A 20,657-nucleotide genomic window follows, 5' to 3' on the forward strand; every position below is an offset into this window, starting at 1 on the left:
GATGTTATAAGAGACGTAGACTTTGGTCAAAGTCAATTTATTTTAAGTTTAACTAAATTTATAGGCAAATATAGTAATATTTATAATACTAAATTAGTTTCATCAAATCAATAATTAAATATATTTTTATAATAAATTTATCTTGGGTTGAAAATATTGCTAGTTTTTTTCTATAAACTTAGTCGAACTTAAAGCAATTTAATTTTAAGCAAAGTCAAAACGTATTATAACCTGAAACGGAGGGTGTAGTCATTATCACTACCAGATTTGCTCCTTCTTTCATTGATCTTTACATCAAATTATCACTACATTTCTAATTTCTACAAGATGCATGGCTGTAACTTAATTATCGTACCAAGGCTGTTTATTTGTTTTCTAAATTTTCCTTATATATTTTGTTGACACTTTAGAAGGGAGAAGTACATTTTTTTTATACCTGAAAATCCATCTCTATGGAGAATACATTACGTGAGTATGTTAGTCAAAGCAAGCACATAATGCTTGTTTAAACGAAAAGATAAAGCGAAGTGTCAGTGTCAAAAGCCCAGCCCAATCTGATGAATCAGTGTAAACCAGGCCCAAGTCGGCCCATTTGTATCATCAAAATATGAATTATCCTTGCAGCTATTATCATTAATAGAAAACCTAGACAAGACAATATCTTATACATGATACCTATTATAGTACCAGCTGCATGGTACCCGATATCTGTGATATCTGTTACCCAGCACCTGTGATACCTAAATCTGATACCTATGATACTCGTGTAAGAGAATAGTTAATATGCCTATCATGTTACAACGGGATCCGTTTTGTAGCAGTCCTCTTAATTAATTTACCGGTAATTAAAAAACAAACAACAAATTAACAACTCCCGCCACTCCCGCGGCGCGCGCGCCTAAATTAAGCGAGGCCGCATGCAATTGCAAGTTCGGTCGGATAGAGGGAAGCAGATATCAGAGGCTCAGAGAGATCGACGCGCGCGCGAGACATCGGAGGTCGCCGGCGCCGGCGACGACGACCGAAGACGATCAGATAATGCCGACCACCAAGTGCGCCGTCCCGCTGGTGAGCGGCGCCGCCGGCGGCGGGGGATCGGCGGAGCTGACGCGTCAGCTGTCGTCGACGCAGGCGAGCCCGCGGTTCAGCTTCTCGAGCGGCGTGCTGCCGTCGCTGGGCTCCAGGGGCGGCGGCGAGCGCCACGCCCGGCTCCGGCGGTTCATCGTGTCCCCCTACGACCGCCGCTACGAGCTGTGGAACAACTACCTCATCCTCCTCGTCGTCTACTCCGCGTGGGTGACCCCCTTCGAGTTCGGCTTCGTCCCGGAGCCCGCCGGCGCGCTCGCCGCCGCCGACAACGCCGTCAACGCCTTCTTCGCCGTCGACATCGTGCTCACCTTCTTCGTCGCCTACACCGACCCCAAGACGTTCCTCCTCCAAGACGACCCCCGCAAGATCGCGCTCCGCTACATTACCACCTGGTTCGTCCTCGACGTCGTCGCCACCATCCCCACCGAGCTCGCCCGCCGCATCCTCCCACCGGACCTCCGCTCCTACGGCTTCTTCGGCATCCTCCGCCTCTGGCGTCTCCACCGCGTCGGCATCCTCTTTGCTCGGTAACCTACCTTCTACGTATACGGGGAGTTTCTGATTCTAGAAGAAGTTGCAGCTGTTAGAATCTTTTCAAATAATTCAGCTTTTTTATCCATATTCTAATAAGTTATAGTTATACAATCTAGATGATGAATTAGAGGGGAAACTATTTTGATCCCTCGAGGGATGTCCACTCGTTTGCTTAAAAACTATCCAAATGGTTATGAGAAATTCTAGAAAAAATTGACAACACACGTACAACATATCTATACAACTCTACAAAATTTTAGGTCCAAACTCAACTCACACGTTGAGATATAAAAATGACAAATTCAATGTATGAATAGTAGCGCATTGTTTACATCAGCGTCCTCTTTGCTCGGTAAACTACCACGTATACGTCGTCACCTCTTAATCTTATGAGTAAATTTCTTTTTTTCGCGAACGCGCAAAAGGATTGCACGTCAATATATTAGAAGAAAAAGAGTTTTAGTTACATGACGCAATCAGCTAGACTGGCTTATGTTAGGGGAAGGAAGAAAAAGCAAAAGAAGGAAAAACTAAAGCTTAGAGAAACTATGGCGGCTAAAAACAGACTCCAAGCAGTGGGAAGGGGCCAAGCCAGACTCCCAACAAATCCCTAAAAGTGGCGACGCCAGCTAAAGACTACAGATGGTCCTCTACATGGACGGACTCCAGAACCACTGAGACCGAAGAGTGAGCGGAGTCGAAAACCCTAGAGTTCCGCTCCTCCCACAGACACTAAGAGACCAGGAGCACCAGGGAGTTGAAGCTGTCGCGGAGGTGCTCAGGTAAGCAGGCCCTGGAGGACGGTCACCAGTCCTGGAACCAGCTGCCACGGGGTGGGAGAGGGCAGACCAGCTAGGAGGCAACAACAAGTATTATGAGTAAATTTCATCTAACCACGAGTATTATGCTCTAAGTTATACAAAATCATAGAGATTTTCACACGTAAAATTTTATAAAATCACAATGTTAGATCATTTTGGCTTTAATCTATTATAATTTTGAGTTTTACAATCATATTATGAGTTATTTATTCATTATTTAAATGTTACATCTGTATATATCAAATTCGTTAACGATGTGACTTTATGAAACTTTAAAACTATAATACTTGCATTATATGTCACGTGCAAACATTCCTATGGTTTTCTGCAACTTTGATTATAATTGGCGGTGTTTTACAAAATTTATTGTAACTTGAATTTCTTTCCATCTGAATTCAGTCTCGAGAAGGACAGGAAGTTCAGCTACTTCTGGGTTCGATGCGTGAAGCTCGTTTGCGTAAGTTACGCCAGGTTCAGAATCTGAAGAATCCTCAACATTTCAATCTTCAGAAAAAAATTGTCACCGTCGTCGTACTCGTACGTCGTCTTCTTCCTCGTGTCGTGGCGCAGGTGACGCTGTTCGCGGTGCACTGCTCGGCTTGCTTCTACTACCTCCTCGCCGACAGGTACCCTGACCCGACGAACACCTGGATCAGCGCCTACATGCCCAACTTCCACAAGGCCAGCATCTGGAGCCGCTACGTCGCCTCCATGTACTGGTCCATCACCACCCTCTCCACCGTCGGCTACGGCGACATGCACGCCGAGAACACCGGCGAGATGGTCTTCACCACCACCTACATGCTCTTCAACCTCGGCCTCACCGCCTACATCATCGGCAACATGACCAACCTCGTCGTTCACGGCACCAGCCGCACCAGGAAATTCGTCAGTAGTCACTCACTTTCTTTGATCGATCCATTGCTGACCTTGAAGAGTAGCGATTCTTTGGTGTTCTTGGTTCAGTATACTCTAGTACTCGAATCACATGATGGTTTCTTGGAGTGTTCTTGGTTTTGATCTTGTCTGAATTTTGGGTGGTTTTTGGTGTGTGAATTAAGAGAGACATAAATTCGTCAGTAGTCACTCATTTTCTTTGATCGATCCCTTGCTGTTCTTGATCAGCAGCAATTCTTTGGTGTTTCTTGGTTCAGTATACTCTAGTACTCACATCACATGATGGTTAATTTCTTGGTGTGTTCTTGGTTTTGATCTTGTCTGAATTTTGGGTGGTTTTTGGTGTGTGAATTAAGAGGGACATGATCCAAGCGGCGACGAGCTTCGCGCAGCGGCATCAGCTGCCGGCGAGGCTGCAGGAGCAGATGGTGTCACATCTGAGCCTCAAGTTCAGGACGAATTCAGAAGGGCTCCATCAGCAGGAGACATTCGAGGCGTTGCCCAAGGCCATCAAGTCAAGCATCTCACACCATCTCTTCTTTGGCCTTGTCCAGAATGTCTACCTCTTCGAGGGTGTCTCAAACGATCTCATCTTTCAGCTGGTAATTGATCTCAGTGTGATTATGTGAGTTTTGTTTATTGTTTCAATTCTTGTTGGATGTTCATGAGTTGTTGATATTTTCTGTGATTGTAATCTGAGTGAAGGTTTCAGAGATGAATGCTGAGTACTTTGCGCCGCGAGAGGATATCATACTGCAGAATGAAGCGCCTGCGGATTTCTACATCATAGTCTCTGGTAGTATGGTAAAATCACTCCCTATAACTTGTTTTATCATTGTCCATTTTCAAAATCTAAGCGATGATCTTGTAACAAAAAATAAATGGCAAAGTGGTTGTTGCTGATGAATGTAAGTGATGCAATTTACAGGAGTTGATAGAGCTTCATAATGGTATAGAGCAGGCAAGTGTATTAACTGTACCTTCCATAATTCAAAATCAGTTCATGAACAAATGCATCAAAAATACCAAATGCTAATTCACATTTTTTTTCTTTGAATGATCTGCAGCTAGCAGGGATGGCCAAGTCAGGAGATGTCGTCGGCGAGATCGGGGTCCTGTGCTACAGGCCTCAGCTCTTCACAGCAAGAACAAGATCACTGTGCCAGCTTCTTCGCTTGGACCGGGCCGCATTCCTCAGGATCATCCAGTCCAACATTGCAGATGGGACAATTGTCATGAACAATCTTATTCAGGTAAGCAAAATTTTCCGACAACGAAAACCGCTCCCGGCATCGAGAAAGGGGAAAATTCTGATCTATTCAGATGCTTCTTCTTCTTCTTCTTCCTTGTGATGTTTAGTATCTGAGAGAGAAGAAAGAAATTGCCTCCATTGTTGCTGTCGCAAAGGAGATCGATGACATGTTGGCCAGGGGCCAAATGGATTTCCCAATCACACTCTGCTTTGCAGCTTCCAAAGGGGATAGCTTCTTGTTGCATCAGCTTCTGAAGCGTGGATTAGACCCTAATGAATCTGATCATTATGGCCGCACAGCTCTGGTACACTAATGATTTCTTGTTAATTCAAACTTTAGATGCAACATTTGTTTTAAGCTTGTATGTTTTGTGTGTGAAATTAATCTGAAATTGACAGAGTGTATTGTTACTGAATTTGACAGCATATAGCAGCTTCTAATGGGAATGAGCAGTGTGTCAGGCTTCTGTTGGAGAATGGAGCTGATTCAAATTCGAGAGGTATATGCTTTTCAAATTCAAATCAAGAATGCATACTCCAATTGTTTATACTATTTTCATGCTCAGTTCAAATTGTAATTTGAAAAAGAAAATTCTGATGAAAATTTGATCAAGTGATGTGCAGATCCAGAAGGGAGAGTGCCACTGTGGGAGGCGCTGTGCAGGAGGCACCAGACCGTGGTGCAGCTGCTGGTGGACGCCGGCGCCGACCTGTCCGGCGGCGACGCGGCGCCGTACGCGCGCGTCGCCGTCGAGCAGAACGACGCCGCGCTGCTCGGGGAGATCGTCCGGCACGGCGGGGACGTGTCCGGCGCGTGCTCCGGCGACGGCACCACCGCGCTGCACCGCGCCGTCCTCGACGGCAACGTGCAGATGGCGAGGCTCCTGCTCGAGCACGGCGCCGACGCCGACGCCGAGGACGTCAACGGCCTCACCCCTCGCGCCGTCGCCGAGCAGGGCGGCCACGCCGACATGCAGCTCGCGTTCGCGTCGGCGACGCGCCACGAGCCGCGCAAGGCTCGGCCGCCACCGCCGGCGTCGGCGATCGTGCCGGTGCCGCTCCGCGACGGCGTGGACTCCTCGCCGTCGTCGTCGTCTCGGCGAGGGCGCACGTCCTCCACCTCCGCCGCCTCCGCGCGCAGCACGCCGCAGCGGATGGCCAACTTCCGCAACTCCCTCTTCGGCGTCATCTCCTCGTCACACGCGTTCCATCACGAAGGCGGATACAGGGGCGGCGGCGGAGGCGGCGGCGCCGCCGCCGAGAGGGAGAGGTCGTCGAGCTCGCCGCCGCTGGTGAGGGTGGCCATCTCCTGCCCGGAGTCGCGAGGCGGGAAGGATCACAGCAGCAAGCTGGTGTTCATGCCGGAGACGCTGCGTGGTCTCCTCGAGCTCGGCGCGGCGAGGTTCGGGGTGTCGCCGACGAGGGTGGTGACGAGCGGCGGCGCCGACGTCGACGACGCGCGGCTCGTCAGGGACGGCGACCACCTCCTCCTCGTCACTGACAAGTGGGTCCCACCCGAAAATCGTAGTAGGAATCAATAGCCGCCGTCCGATCCAACACTCGCGGCCCAGATGGAGGCCCGAGAAGATGTATCGATGTAACAATAGGGAAATTAGCAGAAAGGACCCAGAGAAAGTTGTATATTAATAGTGGGTTAAAATGGGATCGGAGAAGAAATCTCCGAATCCCCTTGTGAGCATTTTCTGACTGTTAGATCAACATCCGACGGTGCATACCACGAGAGCTGGTTCAGTTGTACAAGAAATACTACAAATTCTCCATTAGCATTCCAAACAAATTCTTAATTAATTTTATATATAAATGAGTCGTTTGGGAAAGAATTTTTGAAGGAATAGAAATGTGAGTACGGAAATTCCTCAATTTAGCATTGTCATATGGATTATGGCCGGTCAAATTAGGTTGTTACAACAATAATGTCACTATTCGATCAGATTAAGATTACGGAAGCTAAATTAGTTACAAGGTGAAAATGACACATCAGCATATTTTCCGGCTAGAGCAAAGGCATTTGGTGACGAACCCTTCCTAACCAAGGTGACCTCAAACACTCTTAACACTTTGACACAAACATCTTAAAAAGGATTAATTGGTTACGGTGGTTACGCTGCCATGACCAACTTCTGATCTACCAATTCAATTCGACACGTCAACCATTCTCCCATCCCCCCTATATAAACGAATTCATAGCGCATTACAATCTTCATCATCAAACAGTAACAATTTCGAGTTAGAGTGAGACGTGACTGTTGACGTTTTTTTTTTATCAACGCAAGATCACCGGACGATTTACGGTGCAATCAATTACACCGCAAAACAGTGACATGGAGCTCAACAAGGCGGTGGCCGTGGCGGCGGCGGCGATGGTCGCCGTGGTGGCAATGGTGGCGGCGCCGGCGTCGGGGCAGGCGGTGGCGGCGTCGTGCACGGCGTCGCTGATCACCAGCTTCACGCCGTGCTTCAACTTCATCACCAGCAGCAGCGGCGGCGGCGGCGGCAACGGCACGGCCGCCGGCGGCGGCGCGCCGACGGCGGAGTGCTGCCAGTCGGTGGCGGCGATGATCAACACGAGCGCCAGCTGCGCCTGCCTCGTCCTCACCGGCAACGTGCCCCTCGGCATCCCCATCAACCGGACGCTAGCCGTTACATTGCCTAAAGCCTGCAACTCCATGTCTGTTCCCCTCCAATGCAAAGGTAATAAACTTCATCTCCGGTTTTTCATATTTGTTGTTAGAACAAAAAAATTTAGGCAAAAGATTAATGACAAAGATAGTATATAAGTAATAATATATGCGCGAGAAAGGTTAAATTTAAAATGTGGCATTTAAAAGAAAACAAATTGTTGTTTTGCGCGAGAAAGGTTATCTTATAGAACCCTATGTTCCAAACGAGCCAGATGTGTATTTTAAAAGTTTATAGGATAGAGAAACGCTCAGGAGTCTTCCAGCTAGCTCCACAAGGTGATCGGCTAGATGACCTGGGTTTGAAGCCTCACCCCTTCTAATTATTTGATATTAGGTCATTCTCTAATATTTGTGTCTTTTAAATGGTTTATAAGATACGGTTAATTTATCAATATTGTTTTTATTTTCAGATACATCAGCTCAGATTCCAGCTGCAGGAGTACCCGTTGCAGTTTCTCCGGCCATGCCACCACTGCGTAAGAAATATTTAGCCTGAATCCGCTCTAACTTCATCTGCAACACATGCCAAACAGCCCAAAATTTGTCAGAATTTTTACTGGTGATGGGAACTAAACTATCTATCATTTTCTTTATTTTGTCAAATTTACAGCGCCAAGTCCGCCGGAGTCGACGGCCGGTGCCGGATCGCCGACGGCGACGGCCACGCCGCCGGCGACGAGCCAGACGCAGACGAGGCCGCAGGTGGTGCCCAGCTCTGCACGGAGGGTCGCCACCAATGCCGGTTTTCCTGCGTTTCTGCTGCTGCTAGCTGCCATGCTGTTCTGAAAGCCTCAACTTCTCATCATCAGATTATTCATTTGGCTGTTGGTTGATTGACCAATCGATTAAATTAGTTTGTGTTATTTTGCTATAATTTTTGTGGCGTGTTTGAGTGTATCTGTGTATGTGCTGTTGTTTTGATTTGTATAGGAGAATTTGTGTACGGATTGGTGCCATTGTGTACCAGTGGCTTGGATTATTGGTTGTACTGAAATTCCATTCTTTTGTGGGAAGTCATGAGCTGAGTAATATTATAGTAGACATTATTTGGTGTCTTCAGTGGTGTTTGTTTAGTTTTCTTGAACTTCTATGGTAGATTTTTTTTTTATAGAGAAGATAACTTCTACTGTAAAGATAAAGAAATATGTATGTTAGAGACATTTAATCTATGCCTAACTTATCTTTAAAAAAAACATAGGCTAACATCTTTGATAAATGAATAGCATTCTATCAATCTCTAAGGTCTTGTTTTGAACATAGAGATTTTACAGGATTTTCATAGAACCTAACTCAATTATTTATTTTTTTTAAAAAAAATATCTTTAAAATATGTTCCTCGGTTCTAAGTAAATTTGGGGATGTTCGGTTACCAGAGACTGTAGCAGCCGCAGCCACAACCTCACCTACCGAACAACACCAAAGCCTAAGCCTACATGGTAGACGGTAAACGGAAATTAAGAAGTGAATAACATGAAAAAAAAAGCAAGTATGTCCCCCATGAAAAATGTAGTGGCTGTGTAAACTGTAAAGTGGATCATGATACAAGTCAGGTCAAACGATAGCTTCAATATTTAAAAAAATGTAATACTATCTCTATATTTTAATGTATGACGCCGTTGATTTTTAATCAAACGTTTAACCATTTATTTTATTCAAAAAAATTTATGTAATTATCATTTTATTTTATTGTGACTTGATTCGTTATCAAATGTCCTTTAAGCATGACACAAATATTTTCATATTTACACAAAAATTTTGAATAAAACGAATAGTCAAACGTTGATAAAAAAAGTCAACGGCGTTATATATTAAAATACGGAGTGAGTACTTGCTTAAGAAAATGGGATGCTGCCTAAAGCTTTGAGTTGTAAGATTAGATTTGGAACCAAACAAACAACCCCCAACATCCATCCGGTCGAGTCAAATTAGTGGTTGCAACAAACATAACAGCAAAAGAACAGTGAGATTCCCATGCTGCTTTTCAGCATAGCAAGAACAATCCACTGGAGTGACTGCACACGGCTCATCTGCTACCCTGAAATTTACACGCAGAAGAATGAATACCCAGTAGAAACCTGAACATTTTCTAATAAATATAAACTGCATTTTTATGTACAGAAAAAAAGATGATGTCAACATGGTTCATACTCCTATTTCACACCAAGAATTATCAGAGATCATCCGATGCGTCCGTTGTGAATGGTAACCTTATGAACAAATTACAGAAAGAACAAGAATATGAGAATGCTACTGCTCTAAAAGCAAACCACGTTGCAACTACTGCTACTGCTTATGGATGTAGTATCATGAAGAAGAAGAAGAAAAAAGGGAACACACATGAATGATTTATCCGACCAACTGAAAACATGGGAGATGTGATGCCACTGCAACAAAAGAATGAATTATATAGTGACTTTGCACATTTCATATGTTTTTGTGTGCAACTTCCAGAATGGCCGGTGCTTTATGACTAAACCAAGACAAATTACACTAGCCATAAGTTGATAAGCCTGCTTTCTGTAAAGATGATTGGCTTCTAGTTTGTGTAAAAATTATTGTCTGCTTTACGACCAGCCTCCCTAACTAAAAGTACTACTAGCAAATTTGGGAGCTTTATTTTGTATGCTAGCTGTTGTTTCTTTTTAGAAAAGGAAATTAATGAAGGGTTTCAGTTTTCCTGAATGCCTGAAAAATCCTGTATATTAATAATATTCAAATCACTTGCTCTTGTTTCTTCACGGAAGTGCGTCTAGAAGAAACAGTAATTCCAAACTTTGACCTTGTGGTTTCAGGCAGAAAAGTATACGATTTTTCCAGGCCAGTAATTACTGCTACTGATCCGTAAAAACCATCCAAATTAAAAGGACAAGAAATCATGTTATGACACGCATACCGTTGCTAATCTCTTCCAACACGGCACAGACCAGAAATCCAGAATTGGCTACCTTTGCGTCAAAAAAAAGAACTGGCTACCTAATCTGAATACTCCAAACTTCAAAGATGTACTCCCTCCGATTCTATATTAATTGACGTTTTAGACAAGATTAAGGTCAAACTTTTATAACTTTGACCATCAATAACTTTAAAAATATTTAGTTTAAAAGAAATAGAACATTATATATATATATATATATATATATATATATATATATATATATATATATATATATATATATATATATATATATATATATATATATATATGTCTTTTAAAGTACTATAATAAAAGTAAACATGCATTTATTTATTATATATATTATAATAGAAAAGTAAGATCAAAGATATATCTCGTAGACCGTGTCATTGTCCAAAACGTTAATTAAAATGGAACCGGAGGGAGTACTGCATTTGCTGATTTTTGCTTGTCTGAATTCTGAACAGCTGTCTGGCCTCTGAACAAATAACAACTCCTTCAAGAGAAGAATTTTCTTTTAAATGGCATTTTGATTGGCGAGATTAGGAAGATTCAGCTCACCAACCTGACCCAACCCTGCATTGCTGTCTCGCAACTTTCCTTGGTTTCCTCCCCTATAAAAACGACACAGATCGAGCACAAAAAGGCACAGACTTATATTCAGAGTTTCAGACACCAAGAGCATCTTGTACCACCTACGCAGAGTTTTGTTTGCTTGCTTGTTTGCTTGTCAGTGTCCAGAATGGCAGCGAGGGTGGCGTGGATCGGCGCGGCGGCGGCGGTGGTGGTGGTGGCGCTGATGGCCGGTGGCGCGGCGGCGCAGCCGCCGTCGTCGACAAGCGGGTGCACGCAGACGCTGCTGAGCATGTCGCCGTGCCTCAACTACCTGACCGGGAACGAGACGGCGCCGTCGGCGTCGTGCTGCGGCAAGCTGGGCGAGGTGGTGAAGTCGCAGCCGGAGTGCCTGTGCGTCGCGCTCAACGCCGACACGGCGGCGCTCGGCCTCAGCATCAACCGCACCCGCGCGCTCGGCCTCCCCGACGCCTGCAAGGTCCAGACGCCGCCGGTCAGCAACTGCAAGAGTAAGTAGCTCGCGTTCTCTCCTCTCGGCGTCTCGCCGCCATTTCTTGGTCTCCGACGAGCACGAGATAGCTGACGAACACCTTCGCCGCGTGCGTGCAGGTGGCGCTGCTGCTCCTCCTGCGGGACAGACGCCGACGACTCCGGCGGGGACAGGGTCGAAGGCGACGCCGGCGACGCCCGTGGGCTCCGGCGTCGCGCCGCTCCGTGTCTCGCCGGTGGGGATCCTCGCCGGCATCGTCGTCGCCGCCGTCTACGCCGTCTCCGCCGTGTGAGCTCGACGTCGACGACGAACCCGGCAAGCCTATCACCGTCTGTATCAATCTTGATCGGTGCACGCATTTGAGGATTTCGATGTGATGTGAGCATGGCACGCGTGCGTGTAGGAATTCGTTACGGATTTGAGCTGTTCTTCCTCCATTGGTTTATGCTACTGCTGCTCCCATTTGTGCCACGATCAGAGGAGCTTGTTTGATTATCTTTTTATTATTATTATTATCTAGGATTGATTCATCACTTCCATTAATTCTGAATAAAAACTTGTATTTCTCCCTAATTTGATTCTTGTGGCTGCTCCTCTTCCAATCCGACAAGTTTGCATGCACCGGCTTTTTCCTGAAGATAATCTTGCATTAATCTAGTAACTGAAGCTCCATGGATTGCCATATCTTGTTCTTGCCAGAGACCCAGACAAGCTTTACCAGTTCTTCTACCAACCACATGATGGAAAAGGGAAAGCAGAAACTAATCCAGAATTAATCAATCAATTAATTAATTGGGTTTGGTAATTGGTAAACTGAAGAAACTTTTGACCTAGTACGGCGTGAGCAGAGTCGTTAACAACGACCACAAAAAAAGAAGAAGAAAAAATAAAAGTACATCAGAAATTAATTCAGGATGCTTGCGGCGGCAGCCGGCAGGTGGTAACTGAACCAACTCCTTGTCTCCCGTCGTCGTCGTCTTCTCCGGGAAGATCGAGCTGACGAAGACAACGCCATGGCCGGGGTTCTCGCGTGGCCTCCTCGTCGGCGGCGGCGGCGGCGGCGGCGGCAGGAGGTGAGGGAAGAGGGAGACGTGGAGGAGACGAACGGAGTTGTGGGGGGTCAACTCCTCTTCCTCTCCACGACTCTCTCACACAAGAACTCAGGTAGTTTCATCGACTCGATCCAACCGGATCAAGCGCCGCCACCGCCAAGCCGCCACCAATTTCTTCGATAAGTAAAACCGAGTCAGGAATACAGTTTAGTATTTATCTCTCTCTCTTACAGTCAGCTCATACAGTTCTTTCCCCTATTACAAGAAAGAACCTATTCTACCCACATGGGCCCCTTATAGCGAGGATTGGTCTTCTTGGGCCGTCTGGACTTCTTCAGTGCATCAGCTTCTTGGTTTGAATTACCTCCTCTCGCCAGCTCCGTCTCCTTACGAACAGGTTCACCCTTGTCTTGTTTTCCAACAGACGAGGCCTTGACAAGGGGGCCCACGTGTCAGCAAGAGCACGGCCTCGTAATGGCCCCATATAACTCCACCTAACCTGCCGGTACGATGGCCCATCTAATCGCTGGATGAATCGACGAAATTTTGTACTCCATTAGACTGGATACGGCGATTCCAATTTGAACAAAAAATCAGAAAGAATTCCAGTCAGGCTATGACTCGGATCATGTTTCAATTAATTTGGCTTTACTGAATGGCGACTAAAAGAAGATTAAAAAAATTACTGGTCGATGAGCTTCGATGTATAGCAGTAATGGTTGGATAGCTAGCTAGCTCGATCGATCGTCGATGGCTTTGCTGCCGTGTTAATATAACCGCGAGGTAAAAATTGGTTTCCGTGTTCGGAGTCCGAACAGTAGTATGTGCCGTTCGGGCCGCCCAACGATAGATGGGCCCTCGGTTACTTATGCCACTGGGAATAAGGTCACCGAAGGTCCCTCAATTTAACACCGAGATTTTCTGAGATCTCTCAACAATAAAACCAGAAATGTGCACCCCTAAACTCCATCAAACCGTTCAACGGAGGTCCCTCAGCAGTATTTTTGTCCGGTTTTACTGACGTGGTATCCTAGTCAGCAAAAAAAATTAAAAAATTACGTGGTGCCCACATGTCAGCTGCATGCTAGTCTCTTTTCCTTTTTCTCTTCTCTTTCGGCGTGTGCGCACCGCGGCGACCTCTTCGCCTCAGGCCGGGCGGCAGCGTGCGCCTCGACCCAGGCAACTGGCAAGAGCGTCGGCGGTGGTAGGCGGCGGAAAAGGACGGCGGCGGCTGGAGCAGGCGGAGGGGCAGCGTCAGGGGGAGAGCACGCGGCTGCGGCGGCGGCAAACGGCAGGTGAGCGCGGCCGCAGAGGGCGGGCGGCGGCGCGCGGCCGGAGCAGGCGGAGGGGCGGCGTCAGCGGCTGCAGGCGGCGGTCTGGGCCCGGGGACACGAGGAAGAAGGCGCCGTCGAGGGTGCGCGCGCTGGCGTAGAGCGTAGCGAGGGAGCCTGGCGAGGACGCGTGCAGCGAGCCCTGCGGGCACGCGGAGGAGGCCAAACTAAACTAAGTTTGTAAAAAAAAGCACATTAAATATATTTTAATAATATATTTATTTTGTGTTGGAAATGCTATTATAATTTTTCATAAAATTAGTCAAACTTAAAATTGTTCGAGTAAGATAAGCTAAAACAACTTATAATATGAAATAAATAGACGGAGTTTTCTGGATAAGAGGTTAAGGGGAAAAATAATGAATTTGCATGCGATAGAACTCCATATTGCTTTCAATATATATACCTAACAATTAGAACTAATATATACACCCTCTCCCGTTAAAAATATTAAATTATTTTTGCTTTCATAATTTGATTTTTTTTATGGAGTGTCTATGTAACGTACATGTCTACTGCGCCCTGACACAGGCACACGACACACATCCGTATATGCACGCTAGTTGCCGGTACATATGTACATATTTGTATTATATTTGTATTAGAATGTGTCACATCTCATATTAGATTTATTCTTTTGGGATGAATGGAAGCATATGGAGCACGTTAATATAATACATATGTGCAGCTTTCCAAAAATAGACACCATGCGTATGCCACACCTTACTTTATCACAAGTGTTTCATGCCACACAAAGTAATAGCAATTTATTAATCATAAGTGTGGTTAAGTTTGACAAGAAGTCAAGGTTGTGTTCGGGTGGTGAGGTTGGGAACTTACCTCCCGCGCACGCAAGACGGAGCGACATATTTTCTTATAATTAATTAAGTATTTACTTTTTTATAAAAAAAATTTAGATTAATATGATTTTTTAAAGCAACTTTTGTATAGAAACTTCTTTTTTTGAAAACATACACTATTTAGCAGTCTAAAAATGTGCACGTGGAACATAAAGAAGTTGGGAACACACCGGAAAGAACACAGCCTAGTCTATGGCGCATAGGCCCACCACAGACTAGCAAAATAAGGCATGGTACAACTTTGGTAACCAAACACTGTTCTAACAAATTGTGACATGTGTGATGTGTGAGAGGTTTGGCATGACAACCATCGATAGCCAAGCAATCAACCCCCATATGATCCCACATGCATCACGTACATACTACTCTGTCCTATAAAAAGGACTAATTTTAATTATGAATCTAGACAAATACGTATTTAGGTTATTTAGTTATAACTGGTTTTTATGAGACGGCCGAAGTATCTACAAGGTTGCAACTCCATCAATTTTCTAACTTTGTACTAGCTAGGAGCTTCCATGTATATATATATATATATATAGGACACTCATATGGGGCACCATGGTGCCCGGGCACCATGGTATCAAATACACAAAATCACTCAAATTTTTCAAAATTTTCAAATTGTGAGTATATACCTAGTTATAATAACTCGATTCATACCTATACCTATCAACAAAACAACTCAAATTTAACTTTATTTCACAATCCATGATTACATACCTAACTAATTATATGTATGGATGCTATATACCTAGAATCAAAATCTAACAAAAACAAGTTCAAATTCAGTTCAAACTTGCTTTGAACTAGTTAGTAAAGTAGCTAATGTTAATATCTAAGTAATTGAAAAAGTTTCATACTCATTTGAATTAGGTATATACTCAATTTCAACAATGGTGCCCGGGCACCATGGAGCACCAAACAAATTTACTATATATATATATATATATATATATATATATATATATATATATATATATATATATATATATATATATATATATATATATATATATATATATATATATATATATATGTGTGTGTGTGTGTGTGTGTGTGTGTTCATCAACCATATCTCGTACTTCCTCCGTCCCAAAATATAATAACTTTTGATTGGATGTGATATATTTTAGTATTATAAATCTGACCTGGTTGGATGGGACATATTCTAGGACTGTACAAGAATATGTTCCATCCAATTACTATATTTTGGGAGGGGAGTGGTATATTATACTCGTATAGGAGTACGTACGATCGATGTGATTGTTGTATCTGCATGCGTCTGTGCTGTCACGTCTGAATTAATTGATCGAAGCGCATGTCTATATATGTAGCTCATAGTACGTGTATGTCGTGTATATTAGTGCTCCCTCCATTTTTTAATAAATGACGCCGTTAACCTTTTTTATATGTTTGATCATTCGTCTTATTTAAAAATTGTATGTAAATGTATAAGATATAAATCACACTTAAAGTATTATGAGTGATAAAACAACTCATAACAAAATAAATTATAATTATGTAAATTTTTTAAATAAGACGAATGGTTAAACATGTGAGAAAAAGTTAATGGTGTCATCTATTAAAAAACGGAGGTAGTATTAACTTGTTGCACATGTCGATCTGTATAAATATATGCGTGTTCCACGGGTTGGTTCATCTTGTCGTCAACGGCTTCTCGTGTCTTCTTTGCAGAGAAAAGAGAGAGAGAGAGAGAGCCTTGAAAGGTCAATGCTCCCGTAAGTTCACCTGCCTCATCACGTACGGTCGTACGTACGAACAAATTAAGTTCCAGTACTACAGTATATACGAGTATATATACGAGTAGCAAAATGTCCATACGTTGCACTGGATAAAATTGATCGCGATAAATTATACTTCTTTCTTGGTTTTGAGCCCCATTACTTCGTTCCTTTTCAGCCCACCTAGTCCGTCACCTCTCTCGAGAATAAGTTCACCTTGTGACCCTCAAAAGTGATCGAAATCTAATTCGCAACCCTAAACCATAAAACCGGATATCTCGATCCCCAAACTCTTAAAACCGGTGCAATTTGACTCCCACGACGGTTTTGGAGGGCGGTTTCGCTGATGTGGCGCCTACGTGGTAGTATTGACTCGGTCTCCTTTCCACGTGGCGTTGACGTGGCGCTTAGGTGGCGTTAGAAATAAAAATTATGTGTGGGACCCATTTGTCATTCACCAAAAATATGTGTAGGACCCACTGACATGTGGGGCCCACATAAATCATCCTCTCCTCATCCTCCCCCTCTCTTTCTCTTCCGTTCGCTGTTCGTGCGCTAGCAGGCGGGCCCCGCTCGCCAGGAGCTTCTTCTACCTTTGTCCGTCGTCTGTTCATCTCTCCCATGAAACTCAAGCACTGCCGCCTCCGTTGATCTCCATGCCCTATCGTTTCTCCTCCAAATTAATTGCAAAAATCGGTTCCTTGTGTAGTGGGAATCAATTTCCCAAACAAATCCCACTTAATACCGCACTAAATCGCCCTCAATCGATTTCTTAAACCGGTGTCTTCACCTAGGGGAGGCAGCGCAGGTCTCCGCGCGTGGCCGCCGACTCGATCTAGTGGTGGTGGTGGTCGCCAGATGGGCGGTAGAGGCGGTTGTATGTGGCCACGTTGACGAGGTAGATCCCGAAGGCGACGATGGCGATGCCGAGCCTCGGTGTGGTGTGGCGCAGCTGGTTCCCCACCATCGGGTGCCTCCTTCACTCGTCCCGCCGCCGGAAGAATTCCCCCGTCGCGTTCAACCCCTTCCCCGCCATCGCCGCCGCCGCTCTCCTCTCTCTCTCTCTCTCCTTGACGCGCACTGCACAGCCACACACACACACCCCAACACGAAAGCCCAAGTAGTAGTAGTATGCAGATTGGAAAAGGGAGGAAGAGAGATATATAGGTGGAGCCCGCCGCCGCCGCCACCTCCGGCTCCTAGCCGCCACTGGCCCATCGTCCCACGGCTGCCGCTCGCCGAAGGTTGATGAAGACAGAGAGAGGGGAGGATGAAGAGAGGATGATTTATGTGGGCCCCACATGTCAGTGGGTCCCACACGTATTTTGGTGAATGACAAAAAGGTCCCACACATATTTTTTATTTCTAATGTCACCTAAGTGCCACGTCAGCGCCACGTGGAAAGGAGACCGGATCAATACTGCCACGTAGGTGCCACGTCAGCGAAACCGCCCTCCAAAACCGCCGATGGAGTCAAATTGCACCGGTTTTGAGACTTGGGGGGTCGAGATATCCGGTTTTATGGTTTAGGGTCACGGATTAGATTTCGATCACTTATGAGGGTCACAAAGTGAACTTATTCCCCTCCCTCAATCTGCTCGGCCTGCCTTTGTTTGACCTAGCCCACAACTGGAACTGCAGGCCTAACTCGCACAGACTATCGTCTTCAACCTTCGGAAAACAGTCTCGTGCAGTCTCGTGCGTGTACGATACCGAAGCTGATCCTTCCAAAAAAGGATGAATGTTAAATGGAGATTAAACCAGGTGAATTAAAACCAAATTTGTCGACGTTTTATGTCGCGATTCCGGTATTTGCATAGTGTGGGGATCGTTGGTACTAGGGTATACGCGAGACTGAGGTAAAAGAGACAAAGACGAGGATTTTTATACAGGTTCGGGCCCCTGAATTGTCAGGTAATAACCCTACATCCTGTTGGCCGAAGCCGGTATTACTCTTATTCACCATAATCACACCAGTACAATATTTGGGGTAGCCTATCTAACTGTTGTCGACATGGCGGTATGAAGGTCTGACTCGTAGTCGACAACAGGGTAGAATTTTTTTGGGTGTCATATCGGATGTTTAACCGGATGTCGGAAGAGGTTTTCAAACACGAATGAAAAAACTAATTTCATAACTCGCTTGGAAACCACGAGATGAATCTTTTGAGCCTAATTAAGCCATCATTAGCACATGTGGATTACTGTAGCACTTATAGCTAAACATGCACTAATTAGGCTCAAAAGATTCGTCTCGCGATTTTCATGTAAACTGTGTAATTAGTTTTTATTTTTATCTATATTTAATGCTCCATACATATGTCAAAGATTCGATGTGATGTTTTGGGGAAAAAATTTAGGGAACTAAAAACATGCATGCACATATTTGCCGCTACTGTAGCTCGCTGGAGTAGTAGTAGCAGGAGGAGTGAGAGGAGGGTTTCAATAAAAGTCGCTACTGAGCGGTTTACCGAAATCCTATCGAAAACCGATAAAAACCGATGACTTTCAATAAACACAGTAAAAGATCGGCTAATATCGTCCTATTTTCTCAAATCGAGACCTAGAGGTGTGTTTAGTTTACGTCAAAATTAAAAATTTGATTAAAATTAGAATGATGTGATAAAAAAGTTATAAATTTGTGCGTAGAAAGTTTTTGATGTGATGAAAAAGTTAAAAGTTTGAAGAAAAAGTTGGAATTAAAACAGTACCTAGCGGTTTCAAAAAGACCACTCAGTTTTCGAAACTAGGTCGGTTATGTGAAGTACTTGCTCTCTCCGTCCCATAAAAAACCAATCTAGTACCGGATGTGACACGTTCTAGTACTAATTAATATATATATATATATATATATATATATATATATATATATATATATATATATATATATATATATATATATATATATATATATATATATATATATATATATATATATATATATACACAAAAATTTATCCTACTAGAATATATCATATCCAGTTATAGATTATTTTTTATGGGATAGATGAGTACTGGAGGAGGTGACAGCTGACAAGAAAGCAGCAAAACAGGCGTCGGCATGGGCTCTCTCTCCTTTCTGTCATGCCTCTGTCTGCGTTGCGTCACCGGTGGCGTCAAGCACGTACGCATATATATGCAGCTGCCTCTGCCCCACTGCCTAGCTGCAGCCGGCCGGCGTGGCCGGCGAAGAAGTGGCCGTTTAATCGCAGGTCTCCCCTGCCGGCCATGGCGCTAGCTATTAGTACTACCAGTACTGTAGCTCCTCCCATTCTAAAATAAATCTATTTACGACTTGTTTAATTTATCTTAAATAAGAATAATTTTAGTTTATCCTTATGCCGAAGGTTATGAAAGTTAAAAAAATAAATGTGTTGGGAGTGAATAAAGTAAACAATAATTGCATTGAAATTTAATAAAAAGTATGATAATATATACTCCCTCCGTTTTAATATGTCTGACACCGTTGACTTTTTAGTACGTGTTTGACCATTCGTCTTATTCAAAAAATTTAAATAATTATTTATTCTTTTCATATCACATGTGCTAAAAGGTTAACGGTGTCAAACATTTTAAGACGGAGGGAGTATTAATATATGTAGGAGATAGATGGAAAAAAATACTTTAACGTAGGGAGTAGCTTCCATGTCCATGTCCATGCGTGCATCCACCTCCGAGGCAGAGCCAACTTCAGTTGCTTCTGACACCAACCTGCCACCTGTCGCTTGCCTCAACCACGTTGTACGTTGGATTATAGCTGTTGTGTGTTGGCCTATGCAATTTTCAATCACCTTGCGGGGATAGCTCAGTTGGGAGAGCGTCAGACTGAAGATCTGAAGGTCGCGTGTTCGATCCACGCTCACCGCAACTTTTTGTTTTGTTTGATGTGCACTCTGAATTTCTCCTGACGTGCACTCTGAATTTCATTTTGTTTTGTTTTGTTTCTTCTCCTGACGTGCACTCTGAATTTCATTTCCTCATACTTGATGTGCACTCTGAATTTCATTGTTTTGTTTTGTTTCATCTCCTGATGTGCACTCTGAATTTTATTTTATTTTGTTTTTGTTTTGTTTTGTTTCTTCTCCTGACGTGCACTCTGAATTTCATTTCCTCATACTTGATGTGCACTCTGAATTTCATTGTTTTGTTTTGTTTCATCTCCTGATGTGCACTCTGAATTTTATTTTATTTTGTTTTTGTTTTGTTTTGTTTCTTCTCCTGATGTGCACTCTGAATTTCATTTCCTCTTGCTTGACGTGCACTGAATTAAGCACCGTTTTTCTTGCATTGGTCGATGTTTTCCCATCTCTGTACTGAATTAAGCACAAGATCAAGCGTAACCAGGCATTGTTGTGCAGCAGCATCTCCCTTTTCTTCTTTTTTCATCCCTCTCGATG

At 44.1% G+C, this 20,657-nt stretch overlaps 3 protein-coding genes, 1 non-coding gene and 1 pseudogene across 5 annotated transcripts; 4 read left to right on the plus strand and 1 right to left on the minus strand.

Moving 5' to 3' along the window:
- The first annotated feature begins 971 nt into the window (after positions 1 to 971).
- LOC9271501 (potassium channel AKT3) lies at positions 972 to 6,446 on the plus strand. Of its 2 annotated transcripts, none has more exons than XM_026026697.2 (10): positions 972 to 1,616; positions 2,844 to 2,901; positions 3,015 to 3,332; positions 3,698 to 3,943; positions 4,047 to 4,145; positions 4,270 to 4,306; positions 4,413 to 4,594; positions 4,701 to 4,898; positions 5,018 to 5,093; positions 5,218 to 6,446. In XM_026026697.2, the coding sequence occupies exons 1-10, from the start codon at positions 1,039 to 1,041 to the stop codon at positions 6,132 to 6,134; spliced, it is 2,709 nt and encodes a 902-aa protein (XP_025882482.1). In that variant the 5' UTR covers positions 972 to 1,038; the 3' UTR covers positions 6,135 to 6,446. The 2 variants fall into 2 exon arrangements, with proteins under 2 accessions (XP_025882482.1, XP_066168850.1); XM_066312753.1 differs by having other exon boundaries at positions 4,270 to 4,302; positions 4,409 to 4,594.
- A 369-nt stretch (positions 6,447 to 6,815) lies between these two features.
- Positions 6,816 to 8,350, plus strand: LOC4342533 (non-specific lipid transfer protein GPI-anchored 20). The gene is made up of 3 exons (XM_015790262.2): positions 6,816 to 7,305; positions 7,706 to 7,771; positions 7,906 to 8,350. The coding sequence occupies exons 1-3, from the start codon at positions 6,936 to 6,938 to the stop codon at positions 8,079 to 8,081; spliced, it is 612 nt and encodes a 203-aa protein (XP_015645748.1). The 5' UTR covers positions 6,816 to 6,935; the 3' UTR covers positions 8,082 to 8,350.
- Positions 8,351 to 10,857: 2,507 nt separating this feature from the next.
- Positions 10,858 to 11,845, plus strand: LOC4342534 (non-specific lipid transfer protein GPI-anchored 5). The gene is made up of 2 exons (XM_015789464.3): positions 10,858 to 11,291; positions 11,392 to 11,845. Exons 1-2 carry the CDS (start codon positions 10,952 to 10,954, stop codon positions 11,562 to 11,564), a joined length of 513 nt encoding a protein of 170 aa, XP_015644950.1. The 5' UTR covers positions 10,858 to 10,951; the 3' UTR covers positions 11,565 to 11,845.
- Positions 11,846 to 17,095: 5,250 nt separating this feature from the next.
- On the minus strand, positions 17,096 to 17,323 carry LOC136357521 (NADH dehydrogenase [ubiquinone] 1 beta subcomplex subunit 3-B-like; annotated as a pseudogene).
- A 2,731-nt stretch (positions 17,324 to 20,054) lies between these two features.
- TRNAF-GAA (transfer RNA phenylalanine (anticodon GAA)) lies at positions 20,055 to 20,127 on the plus strand. The gene has a single exon. It is a non-coding gene; the product is annotated as a tRNA-Phe (tRNA).
- Positions 20,128 to 20,657: the final 530 nt, after the last annotated feature.

This window comes from Oryza sativa, chromosome 7 (assembly GCF_034140825.1).
Source record: "Oryza sativa Japonica Group chromosome 7, ASM3414082v1".
Taxonomy (NCBI): Eukaryota; Viridiplantae; Streptophyta; class Magnoliopsida; order Poales; family Poaceae; genus Oryza; species Oryza sativa.